This window comes from Halichoerus grypus, chromosome 4, assembly GCF_964656455.1.
Source record: "Halichoerus grypus chromosome 4, mHalGry1.hap1.1, whole genome shotgun sequence".
In the NCBI taxonomy this organism is placed as follows: Eukaryota; Metazoa; Chordata; class Mammalia; order Carnivora; family Phocidae; genus Halichoerus; species Halichoerus grypus.
Genome location: NC_135715.1, coordinates 173,312,165 through 173,330,533, shown reverse-complemented (window position 1 = coordinate 173,330,533; position 18,369 = coordinate 173,312,165). Strand labels below are relative to the sequence as shown.

General features: G+C 49.2%; 1 protein-coding gene across 1 annotated transcript in view; it reads left to right on the top strand.

Annotated features, from left to right (window-relative positions):
- The window catches only part of MARCHF4 (membrane associated ring-CH-type finger 4), a 107,905-nt gene that overhangs the window by 68,601 nt on the left and 20,935 nt on the right, over positions 1–18,369 (top strand). The window contains exon 2 of the mRNA XM_036085293.2: positions 14,856–15,011. Coding sequence (XP_035941186.1) covers positions 14,856–15,011 — 156 coding nt within the window. The remainder of the gene's footprint in view (positions 1–14,855; positions 15,012–18,369) is intronic.

Below are 18,369 nucleotides of genomic sequence, written 5' to 3'. Positions count from 1 at the left end.
TTAATAAAAATCAAAATACACAATGAAAATAAAACTGTTCAGTAGTTATGAATGATGTTTAATTGCTTTAAGTTTTAAAGGTTAATGAAGTAGTTTCCCTGAAAATTCTGAATTTTTATCAAGCTCTCATCTCACAAAAACAGTTTTCTGAAAGCATTGATTGTGCTTGTATGTTTTTTGGGTTTCTGCTTTACTTTTTGCCTGCAGGTTCATTATAGCATTAGGTCAACAGAGCACAGTGGGTCAGTGACCAGCTCCACTCCCCTCTGCTTCACTAGAAGTGATCACAAAAACACATTTATTGAGTCTCTGCATTATTTGAAGTACTTCACATCTTATTAGCCTTACCAACGGTCCTATTAGATAAGTACTGCTGTTGCCCTCATTTTATTGATAAGAGAACTAATCTACGAGGAGGTTAAATGACCTGCCCAAGAGTCTCTGAAAACCACAACACCCATCACCGTATGTTTATGCTAACAAGTTTCCATTGTCTGTTTTCATGGACACATCCGCTGACCTACACGTCATCCCGTCACCCCCGTTCTGTGTGTGTTCCGGGAAACGCCATGGCAGAAAATACATTCGTTGCCATGAGGACATGCTTTCCCAGACATTATCACATTCCTGTATTTGAGTGAAGAAATGTGAACCTGGCTCTGAAGCATCAGCACAGGAATGCTATGCGCGCGCACACGCACACACACACATGCACGCACACGCACACACACATGCATGCACACACACACACACACGGGGACTGAGCTTATATCGGGGAAGTTCTCTGAGGTAGGGGATACTGGTTTTCTTGGCCATGCAAGTGACAGTAACTATGTAGTGCTTCTCTTGCGGAAGTCAGCGGGTGGGCACAGAGATGAACGGGTTTCCAGGCCTGATGCTTCTGTGCTGACCACACCAAGGATAGTGTGTGAGAGAGTCCTTGACCCTGGCGGGAGTCCAGCCCTGGAACCGGCCCAGTGGTGTTGCCACTGGGATGAACCCTGAATGTGGCTGGTCTTTGCTGTCATGCAGCTCTTCAGGGCTTTTCCCCCAAAGTTTCTCTCACCTGCTTCAGGGGAGAGGACCAACTCTTTCATGCACCACCTGCCATGATGCTTTCACAGCCAATTAAAATTCTATTCCATTCCCAGCAAGGGAGCTGGCAGGCTTGGGTCTCCCCAGCAGGATGGACTGGCTGCAATTAATGTCTCTTCTGGAGCCTGATTAGCTAAGGAGAGGCCAGGATACCTATCATACCCCCAAGGCCACCTATGAATTAGGAAACGGAGGTTCCCCATCTTGTTGCCTCTATCCCGAGTCATCAGTTAATTCAAATGTGTTAACCCTTTCTTTTTCACTTTGGATATTGGAGCTGGGTCAGAAAGCCAAGAGGTCATCTCATAACCGGGCAGTCCCAGGAACACAGGGAGGAGAGACCCCCTGATTCCCTTACTATCCAAATTCCAGATGATTGGAATTAATTGAGGGCCTACATACTGTGTTATCCACAGGCTGGGAGTTGGAGATTCAACAGAAGACACAGGCATAATGTTTAGTGTTATTATGTTGAAGCTTTGAATGTAGAAGGTAATTCATAGAAATAATGCATTTAAGGGAAAAAAGAGAAAGTCCAAATGATGGAAAAGGAGAAGGAATTTAACACATATGGAATGTTTTTCATGTGCCAGACATTATACATATATTATAGCAAGGAATCCTACAAAAGCTCTGCATTTTTACAGATGATGGAAGTAAGCCTCAGAGAGGTTAAGGAAATTGTCCAGGGTCATAGAGCTAATGTGATAGATTGATTCTACTAATGGCCCTAGATCTTTATGCTTCCCTATAGTCACTTCCTTTTGGTAATGCCTGCTCACATTGAGTCTGGAGCAGGCCACATGACTTGGCCAATGGGACATTACGAACTTGATATAAACAAAGGCTTGAAAAGTGCTTGCACATCTGGGCCGACCCTCTCTTGCTGGCAGGAACTCTCCCGGAATTATGTGAACAAGCCCAGGCAGTCCTACTGGATGATAAGAGACATGTGGGCAGGGGGGCGCCCGTCTTAGATCAGCCATCCTCTAGCCAGCTCGCATATGCAGGAGCAAGCCGAGCCAGGCTCAGCCAAACCAGATCAGCAGAAGTACTCAGCCAACTTGTAGGCTTGTGAAAAATAATAAATGCTTGTTATACCACTAATTTTGGGGTGCATATGCAGGAGGATAGTTAGCAGCTGAAACTAAATGACACAGCTAGTAAATGGCAGAGCTAGAAGTTGTTTGATCTTAAAACCTGTGCATCGTCCATTCATTGTGAAAAGAAAGAAAAAGGCTGAAATTGTAGCAAGGAAATTAAGGCCAGATGACACCTTTAACAGCAAAGTCACCCAGTCACACAAGGGTATCGCTATCTTAAAGGGCAATTATCCGGGTGAGGGGTGTTAACTGTGGGACCCATTAGTCCCAGGTGTCTTAGCCTTGTAGTCTGCCACCCCAGAGACTGAGCTATACTGAGACTCTTGACAAGAATACTCTGAGTCATCCTTGTCATCATCCATCAGGTCTCTGGAGAAGAAAAGCACCCCCCTCCCCAGCACCCAGTCTAAGAGAACCAGGTGCCCACAGGTTCTCCTTTATGGTTGAAATTCTCCTCCAGCATTGCCTCAATTATCTTGCTGTGAATTCTGGACTTAACTCTGCCCCAATCCTGCAGTCACCTCCTGCTCGTACTCCATAGTGGAAAGAAAGGTAGAAAAGCATAGACCACTGCGTTTTCTGAGCCTTTTCTCTCAGGGTCGCAGCTATGGGAATACTGACTGTTGCCCACGAGAATGTGGAGAAAGGACGAGACCTTGAATACGAGGCAGTAACAGGAGGTACTACACACTGTAATGATATGGATGGAAGATGGGTCATCTTGCGCAAGACCAGCTTGGTAGCATATACCAACAGTCTTAAAAATGCCCATGCCCTTTGAGTTAGTAATTCCATTCCAGGACTCTTTTTTTTTTTTTTTAAGATTTATTTATTTATTTGAGAGAGAGAGTGAGTGAGTGGGCATGAGTGCGGGGAGGGGCAGAGGGAGAGAATCTCCAGCAGACGCCCTACCAAGTGTGGAGCCCGACACGGGGCTCGATCTCACAACCCCAAGATCACAACCCAGCTGAAATCAAGAACTGGATGCTTAACCAACTGAGCCACCTAGACTCCCCTCCAGGATTATCTTTTAAGGAAATAATCATGGGTATGAACCGTGAAATCATGGATCACCATGAGAAATTTTCAATGACATAGTGTGAATAGAAAGACACAAGTTAAAAATAGGCTGTATATTACATTCCTAATTTGGGGGAAACTATGTGTATGTGGGGTGCATAGTTATGAGGAAAACTTTGATATATAATGAATCTCTACATATTTCTATATGACCTTTTCTCCCCCAGCTTCTGGATATGAGGATCCTTGGCTGTCTGGGACATAGCAGGAAAGCTTGCCTTAAAAACTTAAGCAACTGGTGAAGGTCTAGAAAAAAGAGGTTGAAATGATGCCTGACATGAGAATGGGATCTAAAAATAGGACTTTTCACTGACGGACGACTGCTGAGGGGAAGATGAATACAGTTTTAATCACGAAATCTAAAGGGGAGGAGCAACATGCATTTGGATCACCAAATCCCAGAAATTGACTGAAATCCCAGAAAAGTCTTGATTGTTTGCCTAACCACCTTGTCATCTAAAAAAGGTTAAAAGCAAATAAAAGGAAGTGATATTTTATATACCAGCCACTAATTAAATGAAATGCAGGGCAAAAAAACATGGTAAAAGCTGAGAATCTAGATGGGTTTGAGAAAGCACGTCTTAGAACATGTGTGGCGTGGACAGGCGCCATCTTGTGGTCTCAGCACCAGGGCCCAGAGCCGGTGCTCAACCAAGGCCACTGAACAGCTCCTAAATGAAGGAGACTATGGGCTATAGTCTCAATCTTTTGAAGGGAAACACTGCTGGTACATAAATATCCCACCAATACTTGAGTGCAGAAGCTTGGGCTGTTCTATGAACTTTGGGCTTGTCTGCACTGGTTTTCTTTTCTTTTCTCTTCTTTTCTTTCTTCCTCCCCCCTCCCTCCCTCCCTCCCTCCTTCCTTCCTTCCTTCCTTCCTTCCTCCCTCCCTCCTTCCTTCCTTCCTTCTTTCCCTCCTTTCTTAAAGATTTTATTTATTTGAGAGAGAGAGAGCACGAGCAGGGGGGAGGGCCAAAGAGAGAAGGATAAGCAGACTCCCAGCTGAGCAGGGAGCGGGACCCCAGGACCCTGGGATCATGACCCGACCCGAAAGCAGATGCTTAACCTATTGATCCACCCAGGCGCCCCTGCACTGGTTTTCACATATGGATCTAAAAGGGCACTGGATAAGTGTGGGAGGCTCTGGGCCCCCCTTTCCTGACGTCATCTCTGTACAGGAGCGCCTCCTATGTCAGGGTTGGGGACAGGTCCTCTGCCCAGAGGCTGGGGGATAAAGCAAAGGGCCTTTGAAGACCACCCTCTTCCCAGCCCCAGAAGTAAGGAATATAGAATTCTTTCAAACAAAAAGTAAAATTGCCAAGATGACAGAAGCTACAACCACTTGGAGCAGCTTAGCAGAAGCTTGGAGTCAACAGACCGGAGTCTATTCACACGCCATAGTAATTCAAATTCTACTTAGCGTGCTTATTCCTGACAGGGAAGCGGAGCCAAGACTTCAGGAATAGTATGCTTCCTTGAGAGGTGTGAAGAGAACGGGGCTGAGCTTTCAGCAGGCTCTGGAACGGGTATCGCCCTGTGCAAGGCCTCAGTCCTGCAAGGGTGGAAGCTCTGGACCCACGGGGGGAGGGTGCCCCACCGCACCACGGCCCTCCCTGGGCTTCGGGCTTTCCAGTCTGAATGGAGGATTATCTGAATGAAGCTTGTCACAAAGAAAAAGTGCAAGTCCCATACAGAGAAAGAGCTGAAAAGCACGTCAGTGTTTATACTCTTTACAAAGCAGGCAGAGGAAATTATGGGGCAAAACTCTCTTTTCCCTCTCTTACTTCCCTTCTCTCGCTCAGCTCTTCGTGATACAGATCATTCTAGCCTCTCCAGCCCTGCTTTCACTTCCCCTCATTCCTGTGCCTCCAAGGGCCTCACAGAGCCCTCGGTTGGCCCTGTGAACACACGTTCACAGCCTTGCCTGAAAGGGGGCAGAGAGGAGTGATGGCTGGAAACACTCCCGGCTCAAGGCCTTGTCATTTATCCCCTCATGGGAGGAAGGAGCAGAGGCATGTGAGGGACAAGGCGTGGGGAGGACTCCTAAGAGACACGGAGGCCAGCAGGTGGATGTGAGCCAGGGTATCTCTTTTGTCCTTCCCTCCCCCAAAATAACAGGGTAGTTAGCAGCACCTGGAGGCTCCTGGCCTTCATCACACTGTTATTACCTTCCACTCATTATCCAGGCTTCCGAGCAGCTTAAGTACTCCCCAGTTTCAAACTGATGAGCTTCATTTACAAGGTGGTCAAGTGAGGTGCTTAGTAAGGTAGCAAACTGCAGAGACACCCCATCCGCGGCGCGAGAGAGCAGCATCCTCCGCCTGCCCCCTTTCGTTAGGATGTGGAGACTCCAGAGGCTTGGTGGGTACATGAGTGACAATAAGTAATGATCTACAGTGGGCACCCACTATGTGTCAGGCAGGGTTCTAAATACTCGCGCATTATTTCCTTGAATCTTCATGAGACCCTAGGGAGGCAGGAAGTATCTTTGGCCCCGCTTTACCTGAGCAGACTTGCCACGGTCACATAGGTAATAAAAATGGTAGAGCAAGGACTGAAACCAGCCAGTCTGGTTACTGCTGGCCCCGGTAGCCGTGCTATCCAGCCTCCTGCATGGCAAGTGCTTAGGACAACATCGGGGGGGGGGGGGGGGCAGCGCATGCTCCGTGAGCGTGAACTACTAAGACAGCCATGGCAGCCACAGCATTTATAAAAGCGTATAGATGCAGGGGCGCCTGGGTGGCTCAGTTAGTTAAGCGACTGCCTTCGGCTCAGGTCATGATCCTGGAGTCCCGGGATCGAGTCCCACATCGGGCTCCCTGCTCGGTGGGGAGTCTGCTTCTCCCTCTGATCCTCCCCCTCTCATGCTCTCTGTCTCCCATTCTCTCTCTCAGATAAATAAATAAAATCTTTAAAAAAAAAAAAAAGCGTATAGATGCAGATGACGGGGCTGGGGCTCAGAGTGGGTAAGTCGCTTGCACAATGGCATTCACCCACTGAGTGGAAGAACCAGGATTTGAACTCAGCGGTCAAAGCTGGCATATGGGGCCTAGCACACAGTAAGTGTTCAATATGTGTTAGCTATTGGTATTTGTTTTTATCTCTGTATACATAAGAGTCTTAGAGTGATGCAGAAGACAGAAGGCTTGCTAAAAAGTATCTGGTCCAGGGCTTTGCAAAATCAATCTTAGCCAACCTTGCTTCAAGACAGGAAGAGTGGGTTCACATGGAATCAGAATCTCTGGAGCAAAGCCTGGGTATCCTCGTAACAAGATTCCAGGTGGTTCTTGCGTACACTGACTTCTGAGAAGTCAGGAATCAAGGTCTGGATGGCTTAAAGCCAAGGTCACCAGCCAGAGGGTGGCAGAGCCGGGGTTGGCCCCCAGGAAAGACCCAGCTTTTTTGCTTTGTAGGAGCCAGCCCTACAGAAGATTCTGAGAGCCTCGGGTTGTGATTCAAAACATCCATGAAGTTCAACCCATCCTCATAGTTCATTCGCACTTGTAACATCTGCTGTGTCCCCTCAACACAGAGCGATATGTTAATTACTGTGACAGAAAATCAATTTTTGTAGAATTTCACCACAACCCCTTCCAGTAATACAAAGGTTTTGCACAACTGGAGCTGGGCTTCCCTCTGCCAGCATGTAGGGAGTAAGGAGGGCTGACCCCAGGGGGTAATTGAGAACTTGCCCTTTAACTTGCCATGACTCGTGCCCTTGGCTCGGCCTGACTTGTGGGAAAGAAAGAGGACACAGTGACCTGGAATCTCCACACTTTCAACCTGGCGGCCTGGAACCCTGGAAACGGGCCCAGCCGGCTGCCATATGCAAATAGCCCAATTCTGGCCAGCTGAGGTTTATCAAAATTACATTTTTCTATTGAGTCAGGCAGAGGATTGAGGGCAGATGAGCCTTTAATTTTAGCTCTTTGGTAACAACGGTGATGGCCATGATGAGTTACACGGAAAGACAAACGGACAGTATATTGCACATTTAGGTCATTAGAAATACAGATATGGTTATGAATATACACATAAGCTATGACCTTCTTTCTTTCCACCAGCCCCTGTACAGCGTGGTTTGTTTATTATGCAGACCATGTTTGACTTTATGGAATTGGATGTTATTTAAATTCAATTATTGTGAGGTTAAGTTCTTCTTTCTAGTACCAGTTGAGTAAATTTAGAGGCAGTTAGAGAAAATAGGTACATTTGTCTTATACCAGTTAAATTATAAGGGGAAAAGCATTGCAGGAATAAAATAACTATCATGAAAATGAAAAACCATGGTTTGGAGGGTTGGGTTTGGGCTTGTGTGTTTGTTTTCCTTGTCTCTTTCTATATTCCTTTTTTTGAGCTGATGAACAGGAAGGCTGGAGACTTTTTCATGAAGGGGGAGGCAGATTATATGTGTGTGTTTTGTGTGTGTGTGTGTGTGTGTGTGTGTGAAAGTAAGCTGCTGGTATGAGAGCAGAACTAGAAATAATTATGTGGTTAATTGGATTTAGTGTAGATAACTATAGCTCATTAAGACCTTAAATTTTTTTTTTTCTACTTAGTAACAGGGTCTTTCTTCTTAAAATCAAATTATCTTGCAAAAATTCCGGATTTCCTTGTGCGAGTGTTGATACACTGTTAGTCTCCAGAAGCCAAGGTTTGGCCCTGACGCCCCTGAGCGTGGAAGTGAGAAGCTGGCCTGGCCTGGCTGGGAAGGGGGCCTGCTACATGCCCTGGATGGGTGACAGAGCCAAAAGATAGGCCCGGAAGGGCTCCAGGCAGAAAACAAAGAGCTGCCCATACACGGCCTGACACAATATGTAGAGAATTCAGAATTGCCTGTCTGTGTATAATAATGGATTCTGGGGCCATGGGGATCTCTGAAGTCATCTTGCCCATCAGCCTGTCTCCATAGATAAGGGGGAAACTTGCTTTATCATCCTCCAGGGCAGAGAGTCCCACCTTCTCCTATTTATTTCTCGACTACAACCTTTGCTGGTAAGAAGGTCTTCATGATAGGTCATTTCTCTTGATCATAATACCAGGATACTTTGGCCTCTTGTAGGTCTCTGGAATCAAGAAATTGTTGCCTGGCCTCCTGCAGGAAGAAGACACCTGGAAGGTTTTCCTTCAAGGCACTTGCCCCATCTGTGCTCCTGCTTTGTTTCCTTTCTCCCCAGCCCTCCCCCACCAATCCAGATCACAGCTACATAAATAGTTGGCCAATATCATGGACCAGTTTGGCTGCGTCTGTAGAGTTGGAAGGATGTGTTATTGATGAACCTTACTGTTAGTTGATCCTCCAAATATGTGGAGTGCAGGGAGTGGTACAAAACAGTTCTTTCCCTATCAAGTCAACTCTCCATCCTCAGACTACCCAGAATGGACACTAGGGAGTCCCTACTTTCTTTGGTATCCCTCCCTTTTCCTACCCACACCCGCTCCTTATTCTTCACCACAATCCTAATGAACTGCTTCTACTCTTATGCCCATTCTTCCCCACCCAAGGACACATGGCTTCTGGGTCTACCCCGGAGGGGGAATTCTGATTGTAAGGCTTTAGGTCCTCTGTGTCTTCACAGTGGAGCATCTATAAGGCTACTGTAACTTTCCTTATTAATCTAGACTGCATCTCAGAGAAAACGTTAATGTATTACTTTGCTTACAAAAATCTCTCTCTCTTAATTTTGATTTAACCAATATCAGATGGGGAGGATCTGCCAAGGGTTGGAGTGTGAGGAGGAGGAAGTGAGGAGGTAGTTAGCCTGTCCTCCACCACTACCACATCAGTTAACACCCAATGAACACTGCCTGGAATTGGCTTCAGAGAAGAGGGGCACAGGGGGAAAGGGTTTCTGCCTCTGTGTTTGTATGTTCCTGGGGGAGCCAGCAAGGTCAGCTCTCTGATGAACAGGCCGCTGGGGGCAGGAGAAGAGGAGACGAGCAGGTGATGCTGAAGCTGGCAGAGATGCTGTGGGTATAGCCTGCTGGACAGAACTGGTTTCAGAGCCTTCCTCTGCCTTTCTCCTGAGCAAGTTGCAGCCTCTTTGAGTGGGTTTCTCTATCTGTAAAACAGGAGAAGTAATTATTAGCCTCATTTGGTTATTGAGGTAGTAGGTGGTAGAATGTCAATGAAAGCATTTTGTTAGAATTGTGAAATGTTTATAACATTAGGATTTTTAATAGGAGAATGTTACATAAAGGGTGAAGAGAGAAGGCAGGAAATTGATCAACGTTTGAAGGAGGTGAGAAGGTGGGCTTAGAGGGAAGGAGCTCTGCTATGACCCCTCCTATAACCCCTTACATGTGAGCCAGCATTTGCCGAGAGCTGACCGGGTGCCAGTCATGGTGCTAAATATATTCCCTTACTACAGTCCTCCCCCAGTCTCACAGATGAGCCCTTTTATCTAATAGAAAGGACCCTCTATGCTGCCAGCAATCATACCTTATTTCTCCCGTCTAATCACTCTTAAACTCCCGCAGATGACTATTTTATACCAATTCTCAGACCTCCAACACCGCCTCCCCCACCTTCACTCTCAGCCCATGACTTTGCTTCATATTTCACGTAGACAATGAAGAAATCAAGGAAAACTCGCCAAATCCACGCTTAATTCTCAGTTCTCATCCAACTTTACCCATCAGCAGCATTTGACAAGGCCGTGGCTCCCTTTTTTTTGAAACACCTTGTCTTCTTGTTTGGCTGTTGGAACACACGTGTTCCACACATCGTGGGAATCTGTGAATGGAGAAACCACTGGAGTGTTCCCTTCTCCTCTCACCGACCTTCCCTCTCAGCCTCTTCTCCTGCTGCTTTCCCTTCTCCCAAGCTCCAACATGTTGGCATCCTCCAGGGAGCAGCCCCGGTATCCCTCTCTTTCCCTACCCACACTTACTCCTTTGGTGATTTCACCCAGACTCATGGCTTTAAGCACCATCTGTATATCAGTGACTCTCAAATTTATGTCTTGAGCCTGGACCTCTCCCCTAAACTCCAGACTAGTATCTATTGCAGTCTCTGATGCCTATTTAATAAGCATGTCCAAAACTGAGCTCCCATTCTGCCCTCCAAAACCTGCTCCTCCCTCAGTCTTTTCCATCTCAAATGAGAGCAATTCTCCATCCTTCTTATGGCTCAAGTCAATATCAGCGTCATCCTTGTTTTCCTTCCTCTCATGTACCCATCTAATCCATCAGCAAATCTTATTATCTGTATCTTCAAAATGTATCTAGAAACAGACCACTTCTCAGAACTCCCACTGCTTCCATACGGGTCCAAAACACCATCCTCACCCACCCAGATGCCTGCAACAGCCTCCTGTCTTTCTACTTGGCCCTTCTGTCGAGTCTGTTTTCAAGACAGCAGCCAAAGTGATCCTGTCAAACATGGTCAGATCATGACACTCTCCTCTCCTCAAAACCCTCATGACTTCCCATCTCATTCACAGTAAGGGCCAAGTCCTTAAAATGGCCCACAAGCCTCTCCTAATTTGTCCCTCATTCTTCATCCTCATTATATCTCTGACCTCATCTCCTACTCCCCTTTCCCTCACTCACTTTACCCCAGCACATCAGCCTCTTTGATGTCCCTACAACATGCCAGGCATGCTTCTGCCTCAGGGCCTTTGCACTGAAATGTCCAGCCCCCAGATGTCTGCATGCTTTGCTCCCTGACCTTCCTCAAGTCTTTGCTCAAATGTCCCCATTTGGTGAAACCTTTCATAGCCAACCTATTTAGAATTTCAACCTGCCCCTTTCCTGGTATTCTATTTTCCTTTCCCCTGCTTATTTTTCTCTATAGCACATGATAGCATCTAAGGTACTAATAGTTTGTTTATATTTTTTATTGTCTGTCTCTCTCTACTAGAGAATTTTGGTCAGTTCCATTCACTGCTGTATCCTTGTCACCTAGAACAGAACCTGAAACATACTAGATGAATACTTGATGAATAAAGGAATGACTGAATGAGGCCCAGAGAGGTTAAGCAACTTTCCCAGGGTCACACAGATTGTAAGAGCCTGGATATACCCGAGACTTCCCAAGATCAGAGTCCAAGCTCTTAACCACCACATGAGTGGCAATAAAGGAAGATGCCCCCAAACTGCACCCCAAGGCTAGGGTTTCTATTGTCTCCTTTGTTCTGATCTTCCGGAGGAGCTGCAAACTGCAACGGGGCTGGAGTCTTTGCATCACTAGACTGTATTTGTTTCTTTCTGCTCAGTGGCAGGGATGCCCGGTGCCCGTGTGGATGGAAGGGGAAATCTTGGCTTACCTGCCATTGCCATGGCAACCAGGTAACCCAAGGACTCCAGAAGCGAGTCCTTTCAGATTGAGATGGGGGACAATCGAAGCGAACCGGAAATAAACAGAAAGAAATCTGTGAATGGAGAAACCACTGGAGTCTTGCATCTGCAGCTCGCTGTGTCATTGGCAGTAAGAAGAATCCACCCTGTTCTCTTCCTCAGCCACCAGCTCAGCCACAGCCAAGGGCTGCAGATCAACTTGTCCTGCCTCCTGCCTTGAGCATGATCCCACTTAACCCCTCCAAGAGGCCCACGCTCTTCTGTTCAGCATCCTCAGGGAAGGAGAGCACACCCCCACCCCGTGCTCTCAGCATCCCCCTCGTAACCCAGAGGACATTCCTGGGCCACAAGTTGGCAGATCTGTGTTCTGACCTCTTATCCACTTCACAAGGGCAGGCTCCCCTCTCTCAGGGGCTCCGTTGACCTTTTACCTATGGCCTGGCTCCTTCCTTCCTTATTTGCCAGCAGAGAATAAAATAGAGCTATAGTAGGGGAAAAAAAACTATGAAATTAAAGTCCTCATGGAAATGGGAGTTAGAATTGTAACACACGCACAAGGGGACTTACTTGTGCCAGGCGCCGTCTCCAGCACCTCTGTGGGTGTGAAATCACTCAATCCTTACAGCCACGCTTGGAGGGGGCAAGAGTTGCCGGCAACAGAAAGATGAAGAAGGCTCAGAGAGGTTGAGGGACTTGCCCAAGTTTGCACAGCTGGTGAGCATGAAGAGGCATTCAAACCTAAGGAGTCCATCTCTGAAAACCATGCTCTTCATTCCTCCCCGACACCGTGTCCGTTGGGGGCGGGGGGATTCGAGAAGACCCGAGTTTTCTTGCCTTAACCATTCCCTGGGCCCCAGAGCCCCGAGCAGATATTGAGAAGTGTCTGGTGCCCTTTGCATTTAATGAGCCCCTTTGATCTGTGGCATTTGCTGAGCTCTGCAGACAAGATGGTAATAATAAAAAAAATAATACAAATAAAAATAAATAAGATAAATAAATAAAATAAAAATTACAAAAAGAAAAGATGGTAATAATCACCCCAACCCAAGGGCTGGAGCCTCAGGAGCTGGGCCGGCGGGGGGCTCATCCTCTGCCACACCCTGGTGCCCCTCCAGTCAGCGAACACTCCGCATTGTGCACCTGTGACGTGCTGGGCTCTGTGGGACACACGGGAGCATCTGAGTCCTAGAAAGCACAGAGAGCAAGTGCCAAACTCTGGGTGGCAGTGCAGGGAGGGAGAAGAGACAGGCATGCAGCTAGCAGGCGTGAGAGACTTGGCGGAGGGGCCCGGGTGGGGGGGGGGTGGAGGACGCAGGCAGAGGTGCGGGAGGGACAGCAGGGACAGAGTGCCTAGGAGGGATGAACAGAGTGGGGTGCTGAGAAGTTTGGCGTCTGGTGTCAGAAAGACCAGGCTTCCCGTTCTGGCCACGCCACCGGCCGGCTGAGTGACTTGGAACTGGTCACTGAACCTCCCTCTTCCTACACTCAGAGATGTTTACCACTTCCCCTTCCCTGCCCCGACACTTCAGCTTTTCACGGAGTTGACTTCAAAGCTCATCTTCGTGAAGTCTAACCTGATCCGTCGGGCCACTGGCTCATTTCCACTTCTCTTGCTCCTGAAGATGCATAGACCTGACCAGCCAAAGACGGGAAAGCGTCCACGTTAAGGCCTCCTAGAAGCCTTAAACATAAAGAAGATGATGGCCCTTCTCCCAAATGTACATAAAAATATACCAGATCATAAAATACAAAACTTATGTAAATGCCAAGGTTAAAATAACATCTTTCCAGATTTACTGTTTTTTTGCAAAAATCCTGGATTGCTTCCTTCATCAGAGTTAAACTTTTCCAACAGTTTTGGTGTCCTTGCTTTCTAATCTTTGTAGCACCCGAAGTGAGTTCCTATTCTGCCTTTTGAGTTGTCCGGTTCTGGGGGGAGAGCGTGGGGGACGAGGAGCCGCCGGGGACACAGTGCTCGTTTGGCCTCTGGGCCCCATAGCCAGGCATTGGGACCAGGCTGGGTCATGCTCTGCCCTTCCCCACGACAGTGTGTGGCAGTCCGGGGCCCCCTGTGAGCACTGGTGGTGTGTTCGCACATCCAGAGTCACGCTGGAGAGCTCAGGTCTTGTTATCAGTTGTGCCCAGCCAACAGCCCTCGCTGCCCTGTCCCCTAGCTGCTGGAACAGCTCCTTGGAAGCAAGGAGTGCAGCCCTTCTCGGTCACTTGGCAGCGTTGCCAGGGACCGGAAGTAATGTCTCTTACTTCATTGGCAATTTGACATGGCTGCTTAACAACCCGATTAATCAAACCCAGCTCAGCCTGTTAGAATTAATGAGCCTAGGAAATGCTGCCATGAATAATGAGGGCTTTGCCCCTCCCCCAGCACCTCTGCCCGCTCACCCCCTCCTATTTCTTTCTCCAAGCTACACAGCAACTACTCACTACCGAGGGCCCTTTAGACCTGGAAGGCTGTGGCGGGTGCCCAGCGACGTGGGCATCTCCTGCCTCTTCTTCTCTCCCAGGTGCCACAGTTGGCCACCTGGTGCCAGAGCTGGCCATGTCCTAGGGGAGCAGAACTTCTTGTTCATCAAACAGATAGGAATGCATTTTGCCACCAACATTGCAAGGAGGATCTGTTTCAAGCACGGCACTAGGTGCTAAGGATGCAAAGATGGATAAGCTATTGTCCCTGTAAGGGGTCACGGTGCAGTAACCCAGAGACAAATGGGGGAAGTGCTGCAACAGTGGGTATAGGAAGGGCAGGAGCTACAGTGAAGGGGGCCTGTCAATACTGGAGGAGCAGAGCGGGGAACTGGGAAGGGTTATATGGGGATGAGGCGCTCTGAGCGTTTCTGCTACCAAGTTCATTCATGGCACGTATATACACTGAGTGCTGGGCACTGAGCAAGGTGCTGGGGTCTGGACGTCCACGAATGGATATGATTCCCATTCTCATGGAGCAGGCATCTCATCCCTGTTCCTCAGGACAGTGCAGGTAGAGGGCTTCCATAAAAATCAACCCACTCATTTCGTAGGCACCTCAGGACTTGGGCAGCACCCAATGGGAGCCGAGGCTCCGAAATGTTAGTTGAGTTCTCTGAAGTTGCCTGGCTCCCCTGTCCCCCGTGGATTCTGGTACTTCCCAACAAAGCCAGGGACTGGTTTAAGTGGTGTGGTCTGTCTTATCCAGGTGGCCCAAACCATCACTCCAGCAGCCACCCACCCGCCAGACTCCAGACCCAGAACTCACCACCCTCTGCCTCTCTCCCTGCAGGGGGAGCTGCTGAGCCCGTGCCGCTGTGATGGCTCCGTCAAGTGCACGCACCAGCCCTGCCTCATCAAGTGGATCAGCGAGCGGGGCTGCTGGAGCTGCGAGCTGTGCTACTACAAGTACCACGTCATCGCCATAAGCACAAAAAATCCTCTGCAGGTACGACTGGGGTGGGAGAATGCTTTCCCCTTAGAGTCCAGGGCAGTCTGGAGAAAAGTAACAAGATGAGCTAGGTGGGCACGATAACAGTGACATGCGGGCAGACAGGATGAGAGCTCTTGTGTTTTCTCCTCAGCCTTAGCAAGAAGAGAAAGGGATGGGTAAAGACAGAGGAAAGATTTAGAAGGAAAGATGTGTCGAGAATTAAATGGTAGACAGAATCAGTGAGCTAAGGGATGGATGGGTGGATGGGTGGATGGATGGACAGATGAATGGGTGAGTGGATGGATAGATGTAAGGGTGGGTGGATGGATGGATAGATGTAAGGATGGATGGGTGGATGGATGGATGTAAGGGTGGGTGGGCAGATGGATGGATGGATGGATGGTTGGATGGATGGATGGATATAAGGATGGGTGGGTGGATGGATGTATGTAAGGGTAGGTGGGTGGATGGAAGCAGAAAGGAAAGAAAGAAAGGAGGGAGGGAGGCAGGGAGGAAAAGAAAAGAAAGAGGGACAGACTAGAGGGCAGATGAGAGCAGGATGGAAAAAAGAGGGTGGGAGGTGTGGGAGGAAGACTGAGGGAAAGCTAAGGGCGGGAAAAGAAGAAATAAGGAGGAGGAGACTCAGCGGCCTATCCCAGACATTAAGGTGCATTCAGTTCACCTGGAATCTTGTTAACATGCAGACTGTGACTCAGGAGTCTGGGGCAGGGCCTGAGAGTCTGCATTTCTAACAACCTCTGGGTGATGCTGTTGCTGCTGGTCCATGGACCACGCTCCTCGTGACTAGGAACCGCAGAAAAATGGAGAAGAGACAGGAGAGGGAGGCAGTGAGAAACAGAAGGGAAGGAAAAAGGAAAAGGAGGGACTGAGAATGGGCTACCGTCAGGGGCAAGGGCAGAGCGGCCGGGCTGGGGTGGGGCCTGCCGCATGGATTCCACGGATTAGGACAGGGCTGCACCCCCGTCCTCCCCCACCCTCCCGCCCTGCCCTGACACATCCCTCATCCCCAGCGCTGCTGGCAGGCCCTGCTCCACCTCGTAAATCCTTCAAACCCAATGGCTCTCCCTGCAAGGCGCACTCACATATAGAGAGCACTTTGCTTCTGAAAATACCTGCACATACGCACGGTCAGCCAGTGAAGCTGCCACATAATAATGAGCCAGCACACCAGTGGCCTGGCACACTCGCTTCACTCCTCCTTTCTCCGGGCGGGGGGGGGGGGGCGGTGGCGTGGGGAAGAGTGGACTCTGCCGTCCCAGAAGGGCGGTGGTGTGGTGCGACTGTGGGGCTGGGGGCTTCGTGTGGAGGGGCAGCCAGAAGCCTGGAGCTGTGGTGTCCAGGCATTTTAGTTTAAACACTGTGGAGTTTTACATGAGGCGCTGCCAGGAAGGAGAGTGTGTGTGCACGCGCATGTGAGTGTGTGCGTGCGTGTGTGTGTGTGTGAGAGTGCTAGCACATGCCTGTGGGCCAGCAGGGGGCATCATTTCTGGAAGGAGGCATTAAAACTCCCAGGCACCTCAGCCATCCTGATGTCTATGAAGGGGTCGGAATGAGAGGAGCCTCTCCCTGTGCTGGTCCCGTCTTCAGTCATTCATTTCAAATCTTCAAGTGTCTTAAAATAGTGGTGTCGTGAGACCGCAGAGTCCATACCCTCTGGGGTGCATTCACTCTCTTCTTCTCTCATTCAAGCCTTGGGAAAGGGTCAGAGTCCAGATCCACAAGCCCACCCCCAAATCCCCCCTTGGTTCATAAACAGGCACCAGACTTTGACTCATAAAATGAAAAACCATTTAGGGATAATTTTTTCTCTGGGAGTTAAAAAAAAAAGAAGGAAAGAAAGAAAGAAAAGGTTATTCTGCTCTCTTAAGTATGGTGAGCAAATGGCAGTATTGACAATACTGATTCATGAATTTAAGTGACTAACATGTCTCTAACTGTGAGTTTCTAGGCACCGGGGACTCCCTCTGATTCTGTTGCTCTTGGAAACGCATGATGTGTGCTCAGTAAATGGCATTGCACTTTTCTGGATAGCACCAGAAGGAGGAAGTAGTTTGGCCTAGTGGCAGTATTGTGTGGTTGTGGCCCAGATTGTCCCAGCTGTGTGTCCTGGGCTTCTCAGGCCCAGCCAAGAGGGAGGCAGCCACCAGGGAGCAGCTCGTGCTCCCACAGCCCAGCGGAAGCACCTGCAGTCGGGGACGGAGCAGGCGGGCCCTCCTGCAAGCAAGTGGAGCTGCGGGTGGGGTGGCAGGGTGACAAGCCTCTGCTGTCAGAGCGGGGCGGGGGGCCTCTCCCATGTCTCAGGTCCCTCACCTCGCGGTCCAGCCCCATACAAAGCTGTGAGAAACAGTGCTCGCCCCGGCATGGTATCTCAGTGACACGCGCAAGGTTCTGTTTCTAGCAGAAGAGCCATGGAGAAAGGAATCTCGGGGTGGCCTCGGGGCTCCCTGGCTGCTCCTCACCCTCTCTCTGCTACAGCTGAACTGTAGTTATATTAATGACGTTTAGTTAGTGCTTCCTGGGGGCCACTCTAAGTCTTCACGTGTATTATCTCATTTAATACTGAAAACAACCCAATGCAGTGGGCACTGTTCTTCTTCCCAATCTACAGATGAAGCAGTGGAGGCACAGTTCGCTCACAGTTACCCTGGCGGGGCGGCTTGCACACAGGGGGCTGACTCTTCCGACCTGCGGTGTGCAGCCACGGCTTTGCTGAGTGCGTTTGGGAAGGTCCCACCTGGGGGGAGAAAAAGGAATATCCCACCGGGACGTGCGTCACTGTATTTTTACTCAAACATACTGGAAAGTGGAAATGATGCTGCCTGTCCCCTTCAAAGAGTTCTTTCATTCCACCCTCATGGCACTCTAGGGAGTGGGAAGGGCCAATGATTTCCATTGTTATGAAAGGGAAAACTGACGGTCCTTATGACTTACTGACTTCTACTAGCTGACACCGTGCAAGCTGGAGCAGAGCTCGGCCAGAACGGGGTCCTGACCCCTTCCTTGCTCAGTGCCCCTTCCGGGGTTGAAGGAAATGCCCAGTCTTGGTGCTGCGGTGCGGGGGTGGGGGCGGAAGGGGGTCTCACGATACTGCGATTGGAACCTTGTTTGGAATGAAGCCCCAATGTTGGGAGTAGCAGAGTCTCTGGAGCCTTCGCCCCTTCCCAGCCTCCCTTTGAGATTTCAGAGCTGTCTTATTCTCTCTTGCTCTTTGCAGCTCTGTTCCCCGCCCCTTTTGTAGAGGCTCACATGGGACAGACAGGAGGAGAGTCTGGCTACAGCACCCCACCCTGTTTCCTTCCCATCATGCTTCAGACTGTAGTCAGGGGCCCTGCTGAGGTTCGACAGCTCACTT